Below are 19,414 nucleotides of genomic sequence, written 5' to 3'. Positions count from 1 at the left end.
CTCATTACTCCCCTCCATGACTCTGGCAGCTTCCAGACTCCTCTCTTATGTAACCAGAGCAATCTTTAGAAAACAGATATCCCTTGACCACCACCTGGTCACAGCCTGTTCAGAATGTTCATTATTAAAGGGTAAGCTTCTTAACATGCCGTAAAACCACCTTGTAATCTGGTTCCTGGCTGTATCTCCAGTGTTATTTTTCAGCAGTATTCCCCTTGAACTCTTAACGTTATTATCACGGTGAACTGCTCTATTCCCTGAAGAAGCCTTGTTCCCTGTAACCTTGGGGAATTTGCAAATACTTTTCTGGATGCCTGGAACACAGGTCACACTACCTACCTTCCATCTGTGCTGCTTTGCCTGGCTAGATGCTGCTTACACCCAGATCTGCTTAGGTAGGTGAGCCTTCCTTCAGGAAGTCATCTCGGACCTTTTAGGGTGGATGGATGCTTCTGTCATTCATCCAAAAGCATCCAGTGCCTACCTACCTCAGTTCTCTTCTTACTGTATCTTTGTCTCCTAGGAGCCTTGTTTAACCCTTATTGCCTGTAAATGCTTGCCATGTACATGAATGAGAAGGAAGTTGACTTGCCTAAGGCCATACATCTGATTAGAGACAGCCAAGCTGAGCTGGGGTTTCAGGCTTCCTGCTGTCACCAGAGGTTTCTTGTATTACTGAAATATAATGTTGATTTTTTTATTATTATTTTTACTAAAGAGAGGCAGGTTTGACATCTGTCTCCTTTCCCACGATATAACCACTGTTTTTAGCCTAATTATTTGAGCTATTCCAGTTTGCATTTGGCTGGTTCTTCCCATGCAAGCTGTCTGCTGGATTGAGATTGTTTGTATTTATTTTGTCTGATTTTCTCATATGTAGTCACATTTGCCATATAAAAAAAATAGAAAAAGCCTTTATGCTTACAGCATTGGTGAGGATTCCTTCTTCTCTTTGATTTTAAAATAATTCCTTACCGGATAGCAGAAGGATGGGACAAACATTGACGCTGCTTTGGAAAGATAAAAGCAAGAGAGCTGAAGCAGTGTCTTTCTCTAATGACAAGCTCCAGAATGACAGTTAAACCTATTAAGGTCAAATGACCTTTTGCAGAGTGTCTGAGTTTTCTAAATGAGCCTCAGCATTTCTTTCTGGTTAATTTTTATAACTTTTTTAATAGGACACATTAGCACTGTTATAAACCTTGTTAATTAAGCAATAATCTCAAATGCTCCCTCGCAGAGGGAGACATTCCCGGCAACTGCAGGTGATTAATATCTAGAGTCTAACGAAAGCCTTTTAATCAACCTGAGGAGCCCTTCGTTCAGTGCTGTTACCCACAGGAAATGAGAATGATTGAAATTCTATGGGGACTCCTCCGAAGCCTTTCTCCTCTATCTCTTCTCTGACTAATGCTAGGGGCCCTCAGGGCCACTGCACCTACTCTCCTGCCTTCCCCTCCTGTCTTCTTTGCCTCTTTACCTGCCATTATTACCTTGCAGACAATTAGAGACTCCAAGCTGGGGGAGTCTTCTTAGATTCTCTGGTTTGACATGCTACTTTTGTAGATAGTGAAACTGAGACCCAGAGAAGTCCCCCCTAGAGGTCACACAGCATCTAGGGTTTGAATCAGATTTGAATATCTCAAATTCTAAGCAGTTCTCACCACAGGCTGTCTCCCTCATTTGGTTCAGGATCCTACAGAGTCACTGCATGTGTTTGTTTTCTGCTGGCCCAGAGGTGGAGAGGGAGTGCCTTAGTGTCCCAGTCTGTGTAGGGAGACAGTGTGGTTACAGTTTTATTAGATTGTGGTTGGTGCTTTGACAGGAAAACCCAGATAGGTGTGGGAGCACAGAGTCATAGGCAGAGTGGGGTCTCCTAACTCAATCTGATACTAGGTTTTGAGATGGCTGAATCTGGAAGGAGGAGTAGAACTTAGGCAGGTGAAGGGTAAGGACTTAAGCAGAGATGAGCAGTCACTGATAGGTGGAATAGGTTGGAAAGGACAGGAATTGATGATGACTAACATAGCAGAGGTGGGACTGCAGAGACAGGGCCTCCTACCTTCTTGCCTCTCAGTCCTTATGGAAAGGCCAAGACAAGATGAAGTGAGGATTAGTCAGGCTTGGGAGTAGTCAGGAATTGACTGGTGGAGGTCAGTTAAAAGCTTTTAAAAAGCTGCTTTGTGCAAAACCCTTCTCGGTGGAAAGAAAACGGTGCCTCTGAGAAAGAACTATAGCAGGTGTCCCTGCAACAGGGATGGCAACAGGAGGCAGACTGGCTGGCTCCGTGTCCAGGGAAGGGCCCAGTGTGTGGGGAGGCAGCAGTGGATTCTGCCCCATCCCTGTTCCCTTTCTCCAGGCCTCGGGCTTCTCATATGTTAGTGGAGGGGTTAGCACAAGTTAGTCTTAATGATCCCTTCTAGTGCTAACATTCTGCATCAGAGACCTGTTCTGAGCTGGCTCGGTAATGATGAGATTGTATTGGTCTCCATAGCAATTCCTCAAGATTGGATTGTCATTCCTGCTTAGTTGAGAAAACTCAGGCTCATAGAAGTTAAGGGTTTTGCCCATTATTACACACTCCCCTGGCACATTCACCACCTGCACCCTAGTCCTCTTCTGTCCAGAATATTTGTACTCCCTTAGGTTTCCCTGGAAAAGCATTTATGCAGTCATTTAACATATTTTTACTTAATCTCACCCCTGTACCAAACACTGTGTTAGACCCTAGGAATCAATAGTTATAAATACATAAAATAATCAGAACAACCCCATACAGGTGTGGTATTCCTTACAACTTGAAAAAGGCAACATGTTTATCCCACATGCCTCATGGCAGCATTAAAAAAAAAAAATACCCTGTAGTTTGTTATCCTTATTTATGAGGTGAGGAATCTAGGGCAATGATTTGTACCAGGGCCCCAGGCTAGGCAGTCAGTTGAAATCAGGCTCCAGCCAGACCTTGTCCGGAGCTGGCTTTTTGCTTTATCACAGCAAATGGTGGAGACTCAGTAAGAGAGTGGCAGTACTGAGCCTCATTAGTAATCACGGCAGTGAGACACTACTTCACACCCACCAGGTTGTCAGAACCTTAATAATGTGACAATGTCAAGTGTTATTGAAATGGGGCCACCAGTACTACTTGCATACACTGTTGCTAGGAGTGCCAGTCAGCACACCCACTTTGGAAAACAATTTACCAGGCATTACTAATAAAGTTGAATAGGCAAACATCTTAACATTCAGCAACTCCACACCTAGGCTGATACTGGAGAATTTTTTGCATCTATTCCCCAGAGCCGTATGCCAGGGTGTTTTTAATTGCAAAACCAAGTATCCATGGACAATAAAATGGATAAATAAATTGTGATAGAGCCACACAATAGAACACTACTCATCAGTGAAAATGAAGGACTTACAGCTATATTCCTCATGAGTACATCTCAAAACTGTAACATTTGAGTGGTTAAAAAAAAAAAAAAAAGAAGCAAGTCAGGATGATATATAGAGTGGGTGCATTTATAAAAGGATTGAAAATGGAAAATAAACTATATGTTATTTAAGGATATATACCTGTGTTAACACTAAAAGAAAAAAAAAAAGCAAAAGTTCAGGAGAATGGTTATCTCTGGCAGAGAGGAAAGAATTAGGGAGAGGCATCAGGTGTTTGGGAGGAACTAGTAATACCCTGCTACACTGAGTGGTGGGTACATGGGTGCTTAACGTTACTTTTGAAGTGTACATTTACACTGCATATCTTCTCTAAGTACATTCTATGATGCAAATTAAAAAATATAGCTATGCCAGGTACATGAACTGGTATTTGGGAAGTACATTGAGAGGCACATTTTCTTTTACCCTCCTTAAAAGATTTTTACTCGAATTCACCATTAATCCTTGGCCTTGTTTCTTCTCCCTGTCTAGAGTGTTTGTATGACAGAATAGCACAAGAAACTGTGGATGAAACTGAAATTGCACAGAGACTCTCCAAAGTCAACAAGTACATCTGTGAAAAAATCATGGATATCAATAAATCCTGTAAAAATGAAGAACGAAGGGAAGCAAAATACAATTTGCAATAAACTTTGGATTTTTCATAAAGCTTTCGTGTTTTCCTTGTGTGGTGTGTGATTTGCGAGTGACAGTGCCGTCCAAATCAGACCCCACCATGCATGGTGGTGTGTGGGCAGGGATCCAGTCGGGTTCTGGGGTCAGCGGCTTGTTCTGAGTGTGGACACTCCAAAGAAGACAGATGACTTTGCTGAGACTCAGGAGCAGCCTGGCACCAGTGTCCTTCTGGGAGTGGGGAAAACGCTCTTCTTGGAGGGGGGTAAGGTATCTCTGAGTTGCCTGTCACTTGACTGGGTTTTTAATGGATATTTTCACCATCCAAGGTTTCTCTGTTCCTCTATTTTGTTCTATAATAAAGTTTCATTAATTCTTTGATGTAGACGATCTTTATCCTCATTTATTTAGCATATTGCATTTACAGTGAAGGTGACCGGTGTGTTGTACAACCTGGCATGTAGACAGTTTTTATCCTCATTTATTTATTTAATATATTGCGTATCCACTGGAGGTGACCAGTGAGTTGGGCAGCCTGGCATGCCCTTCCTTTCAGAGGAGGAAATTTGGCAGAAGGAGAGAAAATTCCTAAGAGATGTGGTTGCTGTCTACAGATCTGAAGGGCTGTCTCAAAAGTAAATTACTTTGACTTCAAAGGCCAGATCTTAGACCAATCACCTTTCTTACTCAAGGTGATCTGAGATTCAGCTTCCCTGATAATTTGAATCAGTCTTTGTAGAGGAGTGATAATGTTAGATGGGTATAGGGTTACATTCAGGAAGTAGGGGCAATGTTACCTGCTATCAGTTCTTTCATCCTATCTTGTATCTCAAATGTGCTTTCAAGTTACGTAATTTCCATCTCATTCTTTATAAGTTATGAGTGTCTAAGGTACCTGGCACACATTCTGGCAAGCCATGTTAGAACTTCCTGTTGGTTTGCACTTTGCTTTCTCTAATGCCTGTGAAGTATGCATGGCATATTAGAAAGGGTAAGCACTTTTGGCCGGTGTGTCTAGATTCCAAGCCTGGCTCCCGTGCCTGCTTTGGGCTTAACCTGTTCTCTCTTGAGTTTCCATTTTCTGTTTCACAAAAAGGAGATAATACCTCCCGTTCAGAGGTGTTGCAAGGATTAGAGACAACCTAAGTATTCGATAACTAAATGTTCAATAAATGTTGGCAACTGTTATTATCTTCATTTCTGATCATTGGCTGTTAGTCATTGGTTAGAAGAGTGGCCTCTGGTTTCACTAATGGTTCATCCATTAACTGGTAGTCTGTAACCAAAAGCTCAGGGTCACTGGAGTAAGTAGGAGAGGTGGGTGCCATTTCGAGAACTTTTATTTTAATTGACTTTTATTTTAGTTAACTAAACTTATTCTCAGCGTTCTTATCAGTATAAAGAGGAAAATAATGCCTGCCTCATAGGCCATGTGGATAACTTAGTAATATTAATAGTAACAATATGTGTCAAGACTTTTCTAAGTGTTTAACATAGTATTTCACTCACTGCATGAGGTAAGTAAAGGTCCTAACAGTAGATAGATGTTCAATAAATATTTGGTAACATATATTCGTTTCAGGACATGGGGAAGCTCAGGCATGAGTTGTGTGGAATGCATGAGAGGCTGAAAAAAAAGTTTGCCTCATTGTTGAGCTCATGCCCTTTTGGGCTCTGCATTTGTCCTTAAAGACTAATAAAATGTGGTACCCGCTTCGCAATTACTTTTAGGTTAGTGGGGGAGATAGTTGTGGAAATAACCACAATAAAAATGCCCTGATATCATTGAAAGTTCTTTGTTTAATGTTTGATGCATATATTCAGGAGAACGGGGCACTTAAAGATTATGGGATCTGGGTTTAAATCCTGTCTCCGCCACTTCCAGGCAGGTCACTTGACCTCTGGGCCTTGTTTCTTCTAGTATGGAGAGAATGACCCCTAATTTAGGGTTGTTGTGGAGAGCAATCTAGATATCTGGAAAAATCTAAATCACATCATATCTAAATCACAAAGACCCTTGCAGAATTTTGTCATTATCCTTAGCAGAGAAGGCAGAATGAAATCAGAAGTAGGTGCAACAAGGAATCACACTTATAAGAGCCAATTCTGATGTAATGAGGAGGTTTCACACACTAGACTGAGATGGTCTGGCCTCTGTTATGTACCTGGTGCCCTGTTATTATAATACGAGGGCTACACCATCATTCTTAAACCCATACAAATGAAGTAATGGGCTTGGGCTTGGAAAAGGTTAAGTAGTTTATTTCTCAGGGTCCTGGAGCTGTTAGCAGTGGAGTTGGATCGGAATTCAGTTCTGTGAAAAACCTGCCCTTTTACCTCTTCCCTAAAAGATGAGTGGAAAATTATGATCTAGGCTGAGAATCTAGTCACATAATCTCAGGATATGTTTGGGAAAACCCAACCTAAGTGTTAGTCAATGGAAGTCAGTCTTATTAATTCAGGCCATTTGGAGGGACTGGGAATGATAGGACTGCTTATAAACATTCAGTTTTATTACATTCAAATACATATACAAAACTCAAATTCATTTTGTTTGATAGAGTGTTTCCCAAACTTGCCCAATCTTAAGAATTGATGGAGGTGCTTAAAACACAGATTTCCTCTTCTTTGGCTTGGAGAACCTGATTCGGTAGGTCTGGGATAAGTTTGGGAACATGTATTTTAACACAGATGTCACTTTTGAAAAGTACCAGTTAAAGTCACTGGAAGACCTTCATTAAAATGAAGAAATAAGAGTGTTCCCTATGTTTAAAAAAAAGGAGGGGGGCAAACAAACTGAGGGTCTTTCAAATGTGCCTGGGGATATTCAAAATTGAGAATAAATTTCTTAGTTAACTGAGACTCTGACCTAACAGCTATTTTGAATTCCTCTTCATGGCCACCAAATGCTGTTCAGCTGGACACAATGCAGAAGGTGACTTTCTGTCTAGGCTGAAATGATTTTTCCCTCACTTGTACACTTAGATTCCTGTGCCAGGCCAGTGAGTTGTATAGGAGAGGACTGTCAATACTGAATTGGCAGGACCTGAATGAGTGAGGTTTGGGCACTGTCTTCAGAAGCCCTGGCAATAAGTTTTCTGATACCAGATGAAACAGAAAGATGGGGCTTGGCTTTATTTCCTTGCTTAGGAAAGTATACTGGTGACTTTTAGGTGCTTGTATGCTTCTTGTAGGCATTTCTAACTTGCAATTTTTTTGTAATTATAGAGAAAAACTATAGAAATTATTGACAAAAATAGGAAATAGTCTCCAAACTGCACTGCTGACAGCACGCTAATGTATCTTATGTAGTCTTTTTTCAAGGGTAAAAATATGTATTTTCCATGCCTATGATAATAGCACACAATGAGGTTTGTATCCTGCCCTTTGATTTAACATGTTTCACCATTGCTCCATAAAATTCATAACTATCAGTTCTGACATCCATAAAGTGGACCAACATAAAGCTGCAATTGAGTAAACCACCTGGTCAGCTTCCCAAGCCCTAACCCACAGATCTGGGATTTATGAAGGAGCTGGCTGCACACTTTTCATTATGCAGAGGGATAAAGCAAGCTAGTTAGGAGGCAGATGCATGCGAGTTTAGTTCCCAATTCTAGCACTCACCACTTTACCTGAGGCAAGTTACTTGTATTTCTTAACACCAGCTTCTTCATCTGCAAAATGGAGGAAATAAGGTCTAGTTACGGGGTTATTAGAAGTAATGAGAATGTAATTAATGTGCCCCAGCAAGAGAGGGGCTAAATAGCCATCAGCGTTAATGTTGGGATTCCTCTCCTCCCTTCTCTCCCTGCACACTGAAGTGTGCTCCTCCTAACCTGCTGACCCCGTAGGCAGTGACCTTGGCTTTCAAACCCACTTTTGGCTCTCTGGACATCTTGTGCTTATCCCATGGTTCTCAGTACATGGGGGCTTTCCGCTGCGCATGCTGACTAGCTCACTCCTCGGCTTCCTGCTCCCCTCTCCGACCTCAGCCTCTCCTCACTGCCACACAAGTGACCCATTTATACTACCTTGGATTTTTAGACTCTGTAAATTAAACACAGATGAAGATTTTTCTGTTTCACAGTGTTTTCTCTTTATATTTTCCTTTGTTTTCTGAGAGTGGCTATACCTGGGTCAAAAGGAATGACATTTCAACACTCTTAATACATATAATGGGTGTGACAGCTTTTTAAATTATTTTGCCAACTTAATAGGTGAAAAATAGCACCTTTTTATATTTTCTTTGATTATAGCCAAGACTGCATATCACTCCAGAGTTTGGATGTTTCTGTATAGAAAAAGAAAACTTCTTTAAAACCTTTAAGCAGTTCCGGCAGAATCCATTTCATTTTCTGTATTTAGTTTTCTCATGGACCAATGTGTTTACCTCGGGCATATAATTTTTGCTTATATATCTTCAAATAGACAAACCAATAGATATTTTCACTTCTTTTGAAGAGATTGATCTCTTTCTGCCAGGCAGCTTCATAGGCTCATGAATCTAAGGATCAAAGATGAACTTTGAGGTTCTCCACCCACATCTCCTCCCCATTATAAGCAAATGCCCTTCTAGACCATGCTTGACACCTGCAAGCACAAGGAATTGATGTTCCTACCCAAGAGTCCATCCAGTTCTTGCCATGAGTAAAATATTCTTCCTTTGAGCTAAAAATTGACATCCCTGAGACTTCCAAAGTCATTCAAATTCTTCCCTTTCAAGCCACACAGAATGTTTCCACTCATAGCCCTTCGTAGAGTTAAAGTTGGCTGTCATTTCTCCTTACCAACTAATAAATAGCTCCAATTCTGCTTCACCATTTCTTGAGTGCAGAAGGCTACATGGGAAAGAATGGGGAGCCTGGATTTAGACAGCCATGTGTTCAAATCCTGTTTCTTCCACTCGAACAAATTCTTAACCTCTCTTAGCTTCAGTTTTCTCATTTTAACAACAAGAATAGTAAGTAATATCTATCTTACAGAATTGTGTTAAGAGTTAAGTAAGATAATGTGAGTAAAATATTCTGGGCATCTCTTAGTTCCCTAATCCTGAGAACTCTGACCATCCTGGTTGCTCTTTTATGGATATGCCCCTGTAGATGAGACTCAGGACTGGACCTGGTGCTCCAGGAAGAGTCTGACCAGCAAGATGTCACTTCTTACTCTTGGGCATTGAATTAGCATCTTTAGCAATAGAATTGTCTTATACTGAGCCAGTAATGCTCAGTTAGGTAATATTTAGAGTATGTGGTGGGGGAAATGTTACCAGTCCCCTATTCTCTCTTTTTAGCTAACGCGATACTTGTCCCTTTATTTACTGTATTAGGGGGAAACCGTATCAATTTTGGAGGCAGAGAGACTGACACTGAATGGAAATCCGGCCTTCACTATTTATTAGATTAGGGGAAATTGGACAAGTTTCTTAAAGTCTCCCAGCCCCAGTCACCCTGCTCATTAGGGAGCTGTTGGGTAATCATACTGACCAGCCACTGTGCTGCACCTACAGTCCCCACAGGACCCCAGTACCAGCCTTCAGTAAATGTGAAACCTTTTGTTCTTTTTTTCCCTCTGCTTTTTTATCCTAACAGCTCTTTAGTCATCCCCACCCTTTAATATATGTAAACTTTTTAGTATATTTCTTAAATGAAATATAGGACTTTGCATTCATTCCCATTCCATTTCATCGTATTGGTTTTAGCCCAACATTTCAGCTGGTCAAGATCTTATTTACAGGTTGTGTTTAAAATACAAAAGAAAATTTGAAGAAACCCGAAGCCTAAAAAGAAAACCCAGCCATCATTCCAAGAGTCAAGCCTAACTGCACCTTAACTTCTGAGAGTCCCTTCCTTTTATCTGTCCATGGGCAGCACCTCTTTGTTCATGGCGGCTGCTATTAGCCAGCCTCCTGGGCCACCTCTGCACCCTGCCTTGTTCATCTGCCATCATGAGGCAAAAATGTCTTCCTCTGTTGCCTGACCTTCATAGCTATCATCTTAACACCCTATGAGCATTGGGTCATGATTAACTTCTCTCTTCATTGTATGTTTTGTTGCCTTTAGTTACTTCCTCTTACCCATGCTACCATGGTCATTTATGATTGTTTTCTTATATTGGTTTATTTATTAAATTCCCAGAAGTGAGCTAATAGGTTAAAGGGCAAGAACATTTGTACAGTCCTTTTCATTTGTTGTTAGTACTTTCCAAAGAGTTAAGCCATGTCTCAAGCAGTATAGACATACCTGTGCCATTTTCCCACAACTTCACCAGCACTTGGAATTTGTAAAGGTTGACAAAGTAGTTTTCTATTCAGATGTACATTTTCAGCTGATACTTCTTTGCATTACTTATGCATGCATTTGTGTATGTGAGTGATCCTTTTGGAGTTTTATTCTATTATATACCATTTCTCCAAGTTTTATCATATATAAATATGATCTTTTGTATCTTTACAAAGTTATTGCTAAGAATGTTTTGTTCTATAAAGGAAAGAGCCATGTGATCCTCCACTAGAAACCCATCTTCTTCTCACTAATTAGCATTTTCTGAGCTGGATTATTCTAGTAGCTAGGACTCCTCCACCTTGTTGTGGTCAGGGAAGTGCTCTGCAATGCGACATTTGAGCTGACACCTGAAGGATGTGAATAACTATGAGATCATTTGTCTTTCCATCCATCCCTCCATCCATTCATCTTGACATGCTGAATATCTAGGTTGTGGCCAGCACCCTGTCAGGCATTGCTGATCCGATGAGACCAGAGAGTCATACCTTTAATGTGGTTCCAAACCCTCTCCCATTTCCACCATACCAAAATGTGCTCTTTCAGCCACATCTGATCTAGTACCCAAAGATCTTTTACAATTTCTATTTCATTATCTAATGGAGGAGAGAGATTCAGTATTCTAGCTTCACCACCATCTGCATCCAGAAGTTCCCCCATGAGTCATTACGGAATTTTTCCAGTCGTTCAACAAATATTGACAGCCGATTAGGTGTCAGTCACTGGTCTAAATGCTTGAGATGTATCTGTGAAGAAAAACAGATCCTGCTGGGTGTGTTGCTTCACACCTCTAGTTCAAGCATTTTGGGAGTCTAAGGGGTTGGATCACATGGGCTCAGGAGTTTGAGACCAGCCTGGGCAACATGTCAAAACCCTGTCTCTACAAAAAGTACAAAAATCAGCCAGGTATGCTGATATGTGCATGTAGTCCCAGCCACTTGGGGGGCTGAAGTGGGAGGATCACTTGAGCCCGGGAAGCAAAGGTTGCAGTGAACCAAGACTGCGCCACTGCACTTCAGCATGGGTGAGACCCTGTCTTAAGAAAAAAAAAAGAAAGGATGACAAAGATCCTCCGTCATGGAACTCTCAATCTAGTGAGGGCAGAATGGAATGGGGAGAAAGAAAATAAACATCATAAATAAGAAAACTGTTGAAAAAGGTGGTGAGTCCCATGGAAAGAAGGAAAAAGTGGAGAAGGGTGAGGCGGACTGCAAGTGTGCAGAGGAGGGAGGGGAGCAGTTGCATTATTAATGGGGTGCCCAGAGTAGGCTTCCTTGGGAAGGTGAGATGTGAGCAAAGACCCAAAGGAGGTGAAAGAGTCAGTGTGGGGTAGGATCCCAGCCCAGGACCCCTGCACGGGAACTGGAGGTCTGCACATAGCATCGGAGGTGTGGGACATTAAATATGCCTCATCTACTTGGCACCTCAGTTTTACTCCAAGATTTGGGGGAGGGGGGTGGAGTGGAAGGAAAAAGGCAGGGTTAACTTTCATTGGTATTTTAAAGTATTTTATCTAACAACAAACAAGCCTAGGTTATAGCATATAGAAGAAGCATTTTCATGAAAATGAAACAAGAGACTTCAAAAAAATTGACACTCACGGGAGCTGTGTCATTGCTCCTGCCTATATCCTTACCCCCACCCTGAGTCCCTGAAGAGGACCCTCCTAGGGTCCTCTGAGGAAAAGTCTACTGAGTCCTGACTATGGACAGACTGTGGGCTCTGAGTCAAGCTTTCCTAGTTTGAATCTAGGCCCCATCTCTTTCTAGGTGAGTCACACTCTTGCCTGAGCCTCCTTTTCCTCATCAGAAAAATAAGGATAGTCATTCTCACCCTGCATTACTGTTGTGGAAACAAGGTGAAGCATGCTAGTATAGAAAGCTCCTGCACAAATGCCAGCCCTGAGGAGGTGCTCTGCTACAGGCACCCTGACTCCATGCCAGACTGCCTTCCTTTCATGAGCCCGTACTTTCATCAGACAGGATGATAGCTGGGAAGTCAACCCCGGGCAGACTAACTCTGCAACCTTGGGCAAGTGATGCCATTCTCTTAGCCTGGGTTTCCCTCTTCTGCAGTAGAGTTTCAGCGATGCTTAATCGGAGTATCTGCTCTGAGGATTCATGAAATACCTAGTTAGAGGTATGTGACCAAGCCCGAGAAAGGTCCTGACCAGATCCACATTCTGCTGCTGGTATAGTACCTCAGGTCCCTGGTAGGGTGCACCTGTCCTGTCCCCCACAGGGGCAGTCTCAACACTGCACCTTAAAATTTAAAGAACTGGCTTTATCTAATGAGGTATTATTTGCTCTGTAGAGTACAGGTGCTCACTCCGTCTCCTCCAACTGAACTGCTAACCTGTGTCTTAACCCAGGGGTTTCTGAAAATACAGCAAAAGGGGTGCTTCCGCCATGGTTGGCTTAGGTCCAACCAACCAGGTGTTCAGTAAATACCTACGGAATGAATGAATGGCTATATTATTATCGTGTTGACTAATAATACAAAAGACTTTCACACCTATTTTCTCATGAGGAATCGTGTGATCAAAAGCTGGTCAATAATCAGATTTATTGACCAGTACCTATACTGAGTTGTCAGTTTTCTCTCTCTGTTCCTCTTTTGTGAATCATATAATTCCTCATAGCAATTCTATTATGAGTCTTTATTTTGAAGATAAGAAAACTTAAGGCTTGAGCAAGTGGTAATGTGAATTCCCTAAGGAACATGGTCTTGGGTGAAACCAGTCCCCTGAGTTAAAATTTGTTGCCTTTTTCTCTATAGCCCTGGTTCTAAAATTTTAGCCTGTTTCAGAATCACCTGGAGGGCTTGTTAAAACACAAATTGCCGGTCCCTCCCCAGAACGTCTGATTGAGCAAGTACACTGCAAGGCTCACGAATTTATATTTCTAACAAGTTCCCAGGTGCTGCTGCTGCTGCTGGTCTGGAACCCACACTTTGAGAACCACTGTTCCAACCAATGCTACTTTTCTGTATTATAATAAAGACAAGTGGCATGTGATTACATCTTGATGAATTAGAACAAATGGACCGTGACTAACAGAAGCTGAGGGTGTATGGACAGAAAATGGGACCTTGAACCCCAAGGTTCAAGGCCAACCTTGAAGCCAAATGCTGTATGACTTTGAAGGTGAGTCCTACCACTTTGGGACTCACTTTCCCATGAGTAAAACGGGATGGCCATCCTGGTTCTGTTTGTCTCTCAAGGGTAGTGGGAGATTGAGTGAGATCATGAGAGAGGATCTATTTCAAGTAAACTTTAAAATTCCAGGAATCAATAGGATGATGTGTTCCTATTTCAATCATTTCTGTGCTTATTTCCAGGTATCCAGGACATGATAGAGAAAAAGGGGAACCCAGACCTCCAATCCCTTCCTACTCACCAACGCCCACCCCCCACCTACACAAATAAACAAACAATAACCAGATTTACTGACCAGTACTTAGGCTGAGTTGTCAATTTTCTCTCTCTTCCTCTCTGTCAATTTTCTCACTCTATCTGAAATCATTTCTCTCTGTGTTCTTCTTATGTGAATAATCTGGATAATTCACAGACTGTATCATAATTCCATTCACCATCCACTTTAGCCTCTTGGTTTCTGTTTTGTTCACTGCTGCATTCCCAGAAACTGGCATATAGTGCACTCATTAAAAAGTTATTGAATGAATAAATGACAAAAGTCAAAGACTTAGGAGACTGGGGCCCAGTCCAGCGAAGGACCCTACAAATGGAGGGAGAGTAATGGAGCAGAGGCAAACCCTGGGGTCACAACAGCTCAGTCCCAGTCCTGGGAAGACAGCTCTGTCCCTGGTGAGGTCAGCCAGCCCAGGTCTTGGCCCCTGCCTCCGGTCAGACCACAGGGGTTCCTTATCTGGACAGTGATGATATGGGAAGGTAATAAATATCCATGGCCTGGGTCACACCCACACTGATTGTTCTGTGAGAAGAATCTGGGCCAGGGTCCCTCCTCATTCCTGGAATGGGCACCTACAATTTACCCAGAAATCCTTAGTGAGCCCATATTGCCAACAGTCACACTGGACCCCATCAGCCTTGTTGCAGCAAGCCATTGGAGAATCCATACAGAGAACAAATGCCAAGGTAGCTTTCTCTGCATTACTGTCCTTGGTTCCCTGCCATTGATTCCTCAGCATTTCTCATTCATGGCCACCTGCAGCTATGGCCAGCACTCAGCAGAAATGAGGTTTCCATGTTGGGATCATTTCTGGAGACATTAGGGTCTAAATTGCAGTGATCACGGATACCATGGGGATCTCTTACACTACACCCCAACTCCAGCTCACATAAACCATACCCTACTCCCCTCTCTGGGAAAAGAGTAACTCAATTTAAACAATTTTCTGGAATCAGCCATGTGCCAGCCTAGTTATAAACGGCCTTGCACTATCCACACTTTCCTGCCCCTGCGGGGCACCCTCAAGCTTTACAAGCTTTACACTTCCCCCTGGCTCCTCTGCCTCTCTACCTCAGCTGCTTGGCCCTGCTCAGTCTGGCTCTCTAACTCATTCTTGTCCCTCTTTTAGATTATTAACCACGGAAGAGAAAAAAAAAAAAAAACACCTGTCTTCTCTGGACTTGAAGGCTCAGATCAAATATCATTTCCTCTAAGAGCCTGTTACCATCTATTCCTAGAGGACTCCCTCCCTTCTCTAGTTTTCCACAAAAAGGACAAACTAGTTTTCCTCGATCCTTCATTCCCAGCCCCTGTGCCTTAACACTCAGAGGATTGTATTGTAATATTTATTTAGCTTCCTCTTCCCCATAGACTGTCAGTGAACTGCAAGCAGGACTGTGTTAATTCATCTCTATACATGTTTGGGGACCCCTACTCTGTGCTAGGTGCAAGAAATAGTTATGGGTGATCTTTTAAAATTAACTAATATTTATTGGTCATTTATTATGTGGTAGCACTGTTCACTCTTTAATTCTCACGCAATCCTGTGAAGCAAGTACTGTTACCATCGGCATTTCACAAATGAGGAAACTGACTTAATGAGGTTAAGTAATTTGCCTAAGATGGCACAGCTGTGATCTGAATTGGCATCTAAGCCTGTGTGACTCCAGTGTCTGGCGTCTTAATGACCATGCTAGATGCTATCTTAGGTCTCTCAACATTGTCATAAGCTGTTTTTTCCATCTGCTCCATCACCTACTTCTACTCCTCCTTCTAGGAGACCTTTTGTGCTCCATCTCCTGCCTGGGTTGGGACCCCTCCCCCTGCTCTGTGACACCTCTTGTGACCTCTGGCAGAGCCTCATCAAGCTGTATCATCATTGTATGTCTATCTTTCTCCCTGGACTAAGCCCTTTAAGGTAGGAACCACTCTGTGTTGATTTCTGAGTCCCCGGGCCCAGTACAGAGTCAGTACAGATTACACAGAGCTCTCCCTAGAAGGCGGGTCCCTGGTGACGAAATGCTATCAGAAATAAACATCAAAAAAGTTACTTCTGCCTAGAGATATAAGGCCTTGAGGGACCAAGGAAGCCCTTCATGAGGGGGTCATGAGGCCTTCTTCTCCTGTTCTCATGGGTTGAAGTTTCATAGACCATGATGGAGTCAAGAAAGAAGGAAATGATTTGGCCATAGTTAAGTTTAAGAACTTCAACCTCTCGCCGTCAGAACATGGCTACGGGCTTCACCACGTACCAGTTCTGTGGCCTCAGGCAAGTTACTCATTTGGTTTGGGACTCGGTTTCCTCTTCCATAAAATGGAAGCCTTCAGGCTTCTGTGAGCATTTAGTCATTATCTAAAATGCTCTTATAACTATACCTAGCCCACAGTAAGCACTATGTAAATGTTTATTATTATTTGAGCAATGGGCAAGAGTGTTTCAAGGTGTGAAGGTGAAGCTGGTATTGGGAGACGAGGCTGGAGAGGTGGGTAGAGGTCCGATCATGGAGGGCCTTGGTTCCAGGCTGAGCTGCTAGACTCTGAAGACCATGGACACACTGAAGGGTGGGGCTTTGTGCCTTAGAAAGACCATGCTGGTGTCAGTGTGGTGAGTGGTTTCCAGGGAGAGAGAGGAATTGAGAAAGCTATTAAGGAAATAACTCAGGTGAGAGATGATGAGGGGCAGATGCCCACCTGCCTTCCTCCTTAAGTGCTGGTACAGCCAGGTGGGAACCTGACTGTGAGCACCACAATGCAAGGGTGCAGATGGGAAGTGCCCAGGGCAGCCATGTCTAGAGCAGCATCTCCTTCGTGCAGCTCCTGGACCCTGGAGCCACTCAGCCCATAGAGGTGTGTCAGACACAGCATCCACTCTATGTCCAGAGGGGAGATCAAACATGTTTGGGGGAAGGGGGTGCATTTCAGGGCTGGACATGTCTCTGTCAGGTCTTTCCTGAGCCACCTCCTTGATGCTGTGGAAACAGCATGGGACGTGGAGTAATAGACGATGGGTTTCAGGAGTATGATCTTGGCTAAGTCACACAGCCTTCTAAATCCTGAGATTTGTCAGCAACAAGGAGCTTATTTATTACCTTCAGTACAAGAATCACAGTGTCAGCATTTAAGGCTGTTGCTAAAGTGCTAATCCTATGGCAGGTATGCAGTCGGAGCTCACTAACAGGCACTGCCCTACAAGCAATAGAAGCAGGGAGCATGAGCACTTAGTTAGGGGTGTTACACTCCACCTGTGAGAGCGTTTGGGCTGGTTACTTCCTATGATCCTCAGTTATAAAGCCCCAATTATAATGTGTGTGTAAAGGTCCCTGTTCCACAAACTCCACAAGTGGTGTGCCCTGGCAGTATCCCATGATCGGGGCAGGGTTAGGAAACCTCAGAGCCAGGTGGGGAGGTAGATTTTTATAGCCTTTCTTCTTCCCCTCCCCCACCTCTCCCTTCCATCAGGGAACAGATTCCAGCTTCTGATACATTCTTTTCCAAAGCTAGTGGGAAGCACCTGGCCCTGGATGCAAAGACTGACAACCACTACTGAGAGGCTGCCATTGCTGGTGGAAGAAAAGAATCTGGAGTTATTTTTTCCAGTGGGTCTTTAAATTGTTTTCATTTTGCTGATTTGTGCACTTTTCTGAGCTAAGGAGCTTTGGGAGGTGTTTATAAGCTATTTAAGCAGAAAGCCTCGTTGGCTCCAATCTCATGGAGAGGAACGGATTTAACACTGTGTAGCCCAGCCTGTTGCTGCCCTCCACAGGACCCAGGAGGGGAGGTGGAGGCTTTGCAGGGTGGAGCTGCCCTTCAGACAGCCCAGTCCAGTGCCAATAGACCCTACTGGGATTTCCAGTGTTGACCAATCAAAAGCACAGATGGAATAGAACTGTGGCCAGATTTGGAGGTAAGTTTCACTCTCCTAGGTTTTTAATTATGTTTATAAGGTACCTTGTTTTATTTGTTTCTCTTTTTCTTTCATTCTCTCATTCATTTTGAGTGAGAAGGGTGGCCAACAGGAACAGGCCAATTCTTTCCCCACACCCTTTCCCCAGCAGAAAATCAGGAAATTATTCAATTAGCCTTGCTGAACTCCTGTCTGTCAGAAGCTACAGCAAATAATTCATGAATTTAATCATAACAAGAGTATTTGGGAGTTGGCATTATAGTCTATATTTCTCCTGATGAAGATACCATAGGCCAGAGAGATTAGATATTTGCTCAGTGTCACACAGCTAAAAAGGGAGAGGGTCAAGATTCAAATGCAAGTCCTTCTGAGATCAGTGCTTCAATGCCTCTAGTAATCACCAGTGACTGAGAGCCAGCTGGGTGCTAGGCCCTGTGCTATATGACAAAGAGAAGTGTTTCTCTTTCCCTTTCTGGATTCTGGACATTTCAAGATTCACCTTGAATGCTCCTTCCCTTGTAAAGCAAAGTGGGATGGTGGTAAAAGTGGAAAAGTGGAAGCAGATGCCCACCAACAGGATAATTACCTGAATGCATGCATACACACACAAACACATGCACACACACTGACTTTTGTTACAGAGTGAAATGTCATAAGAAAAAAAAAAAAGAACTAGTGGTGTCCATATCCACATAAATAAATCTGAAAATCATAATGTAAAAAAGCAAGTGGCAGAGCAAAACAGAGTCTGTGACTACGTATGTAAGATTTTAAATGTGCAAAACCTATTATGGATTGTTTATGGACATATGACTACACAGAGTATTAACACTCAGGCAGGAAGGCCACATGCCAGCTTTGGGATAGTTCTTATCAGGAATGGTGTGGGGAAGGGTGCAAAAGAGGCTTCAGTTATGTTTCAGTTGTTTAAGACAAATAAACCAAAAAGAGACCAGAAGAAAAAAGACAAAAAGCAAAAAGGTTCTGATTTATTCTGCCTGGGAGGGTACCGGGTGTGTGTGGTTTGTGGCACTACCCTGCATTGTCTGCACTTACTCTTCTGTATAGCTGAAATACAGACCTGGCCTGAAGCTGAAAGTCAGGAGGTCACTGTTAACTCCTCCCTCACAGGCTCTTGAGAGGATTAAATCAGGGATCAGTTGGAGGCACTTTTTGAACTGTAAAATATCATAGGAATGTACATTGATGCTATGCACTTCTGTGCCCCTTCTTACCTCTTCCTGATTAGACTGTGACTTTTTCTTGAAGGCAGTGACAGTTTCAAATTCATCTCTTGACCCCAGCCCAAGCTCAGGAAATGCCAGCTCTAGGCCAGAACCCCACAGCTAGCAAGAGTTACTATCTTCCCACCCCTCCCACTGACCTGGGACTGACCCACTACCTTGATCCTGAGGACTGTTTGAATTAAGGAGAAACAGCTTATCCCAAGTTCCCACACCTTGTGGACACTTAAAATTGATTGCTCACGTACTTACAAAGGTCAAGAAGAAGCCTATTCCTTTGGCCTCATGGGCACGATGAATGGTATAATAAGAATTCATCCCTCCAGGTCTCTTCTCTGTGGCTCGCAGGCAAGCCACACTCTTGAGCTGTGTGGATGGGGGCAGGGGAAAATGCAGTGTAAGTCACCTAACTGGTCCATAAACTCCCTGAACTGAGTCCCCACGAAGGCTTTACTTGATCTTTCTTTGGCTCTCTGATGCAGTTGTCAT

General features: G+C 42.9%; 1 protein-coding gene and 1 long non-coding RNA gene across 29 annotated transcripts in view; one reads left to right on the top strand and one right to left on the bottom strand.

Moving 5' to 3' along the window:
* The window catches only part of LOC100393071 (BEN domain-containing protein 5), a 1,596,666-nt gene that overhangs the window by 1,341,901 nt on the left and 235,351 nt on the right, over positions 1 to 19,414 (top strand). For 2 of the 28 annotated variants that reach the window (XM_054236897.2, XM_002750803.7), the window contains one exon: positions 3,925 to 4,101. The exons of the other annotated variants lie outside the window; for them this stretch is intronic. In XM_054236897.2, the coding sequence (XP_054092872.1) occupies positions 3,925 to 4,082 (158 nt within the window). In that variant the 3' untranslated portion in view covers positions 4,083 to 4,101. Of the gene's footprint in view, positions 1 to 3,924; positions 4,102 to 19,414 lie in introns of those variants that run through there. 28 annotated transcript variants of the gene reach the window in all.
* On the bottom strand, positions 10,663 to 19,387 carry LOC128928324 (uncharacterized). Its single transcript, XR_008473205.2, has 3 exons — positions 19,178 to 19,387; positions 13,799 to 13,900; positions 10,663 to 11,092 (listed from the first exon to the last, which is right to left on the bottom strand). It is a non-coding gene; the product is annotated as an uncharacterized LOC128928324 (long non-coding RNA).

Source organism: Callithrix jacchus, chromosome 7 (genome assembly GCF_049354715.1).
Source record: "Callithrix jacchus isolate 240 chromosome 7, calJac240_pri, whole genome shotgun sequence".
NCBI classification, from domain to species: Eukaryota; Metazoa; Chordata; class Mammalia; order Primates; family Cebidae; genus Callithrix; species Callithrix jacchus.
This window is presented reverse-complemented; position numbering and strand designations above follow the sequence as displayed.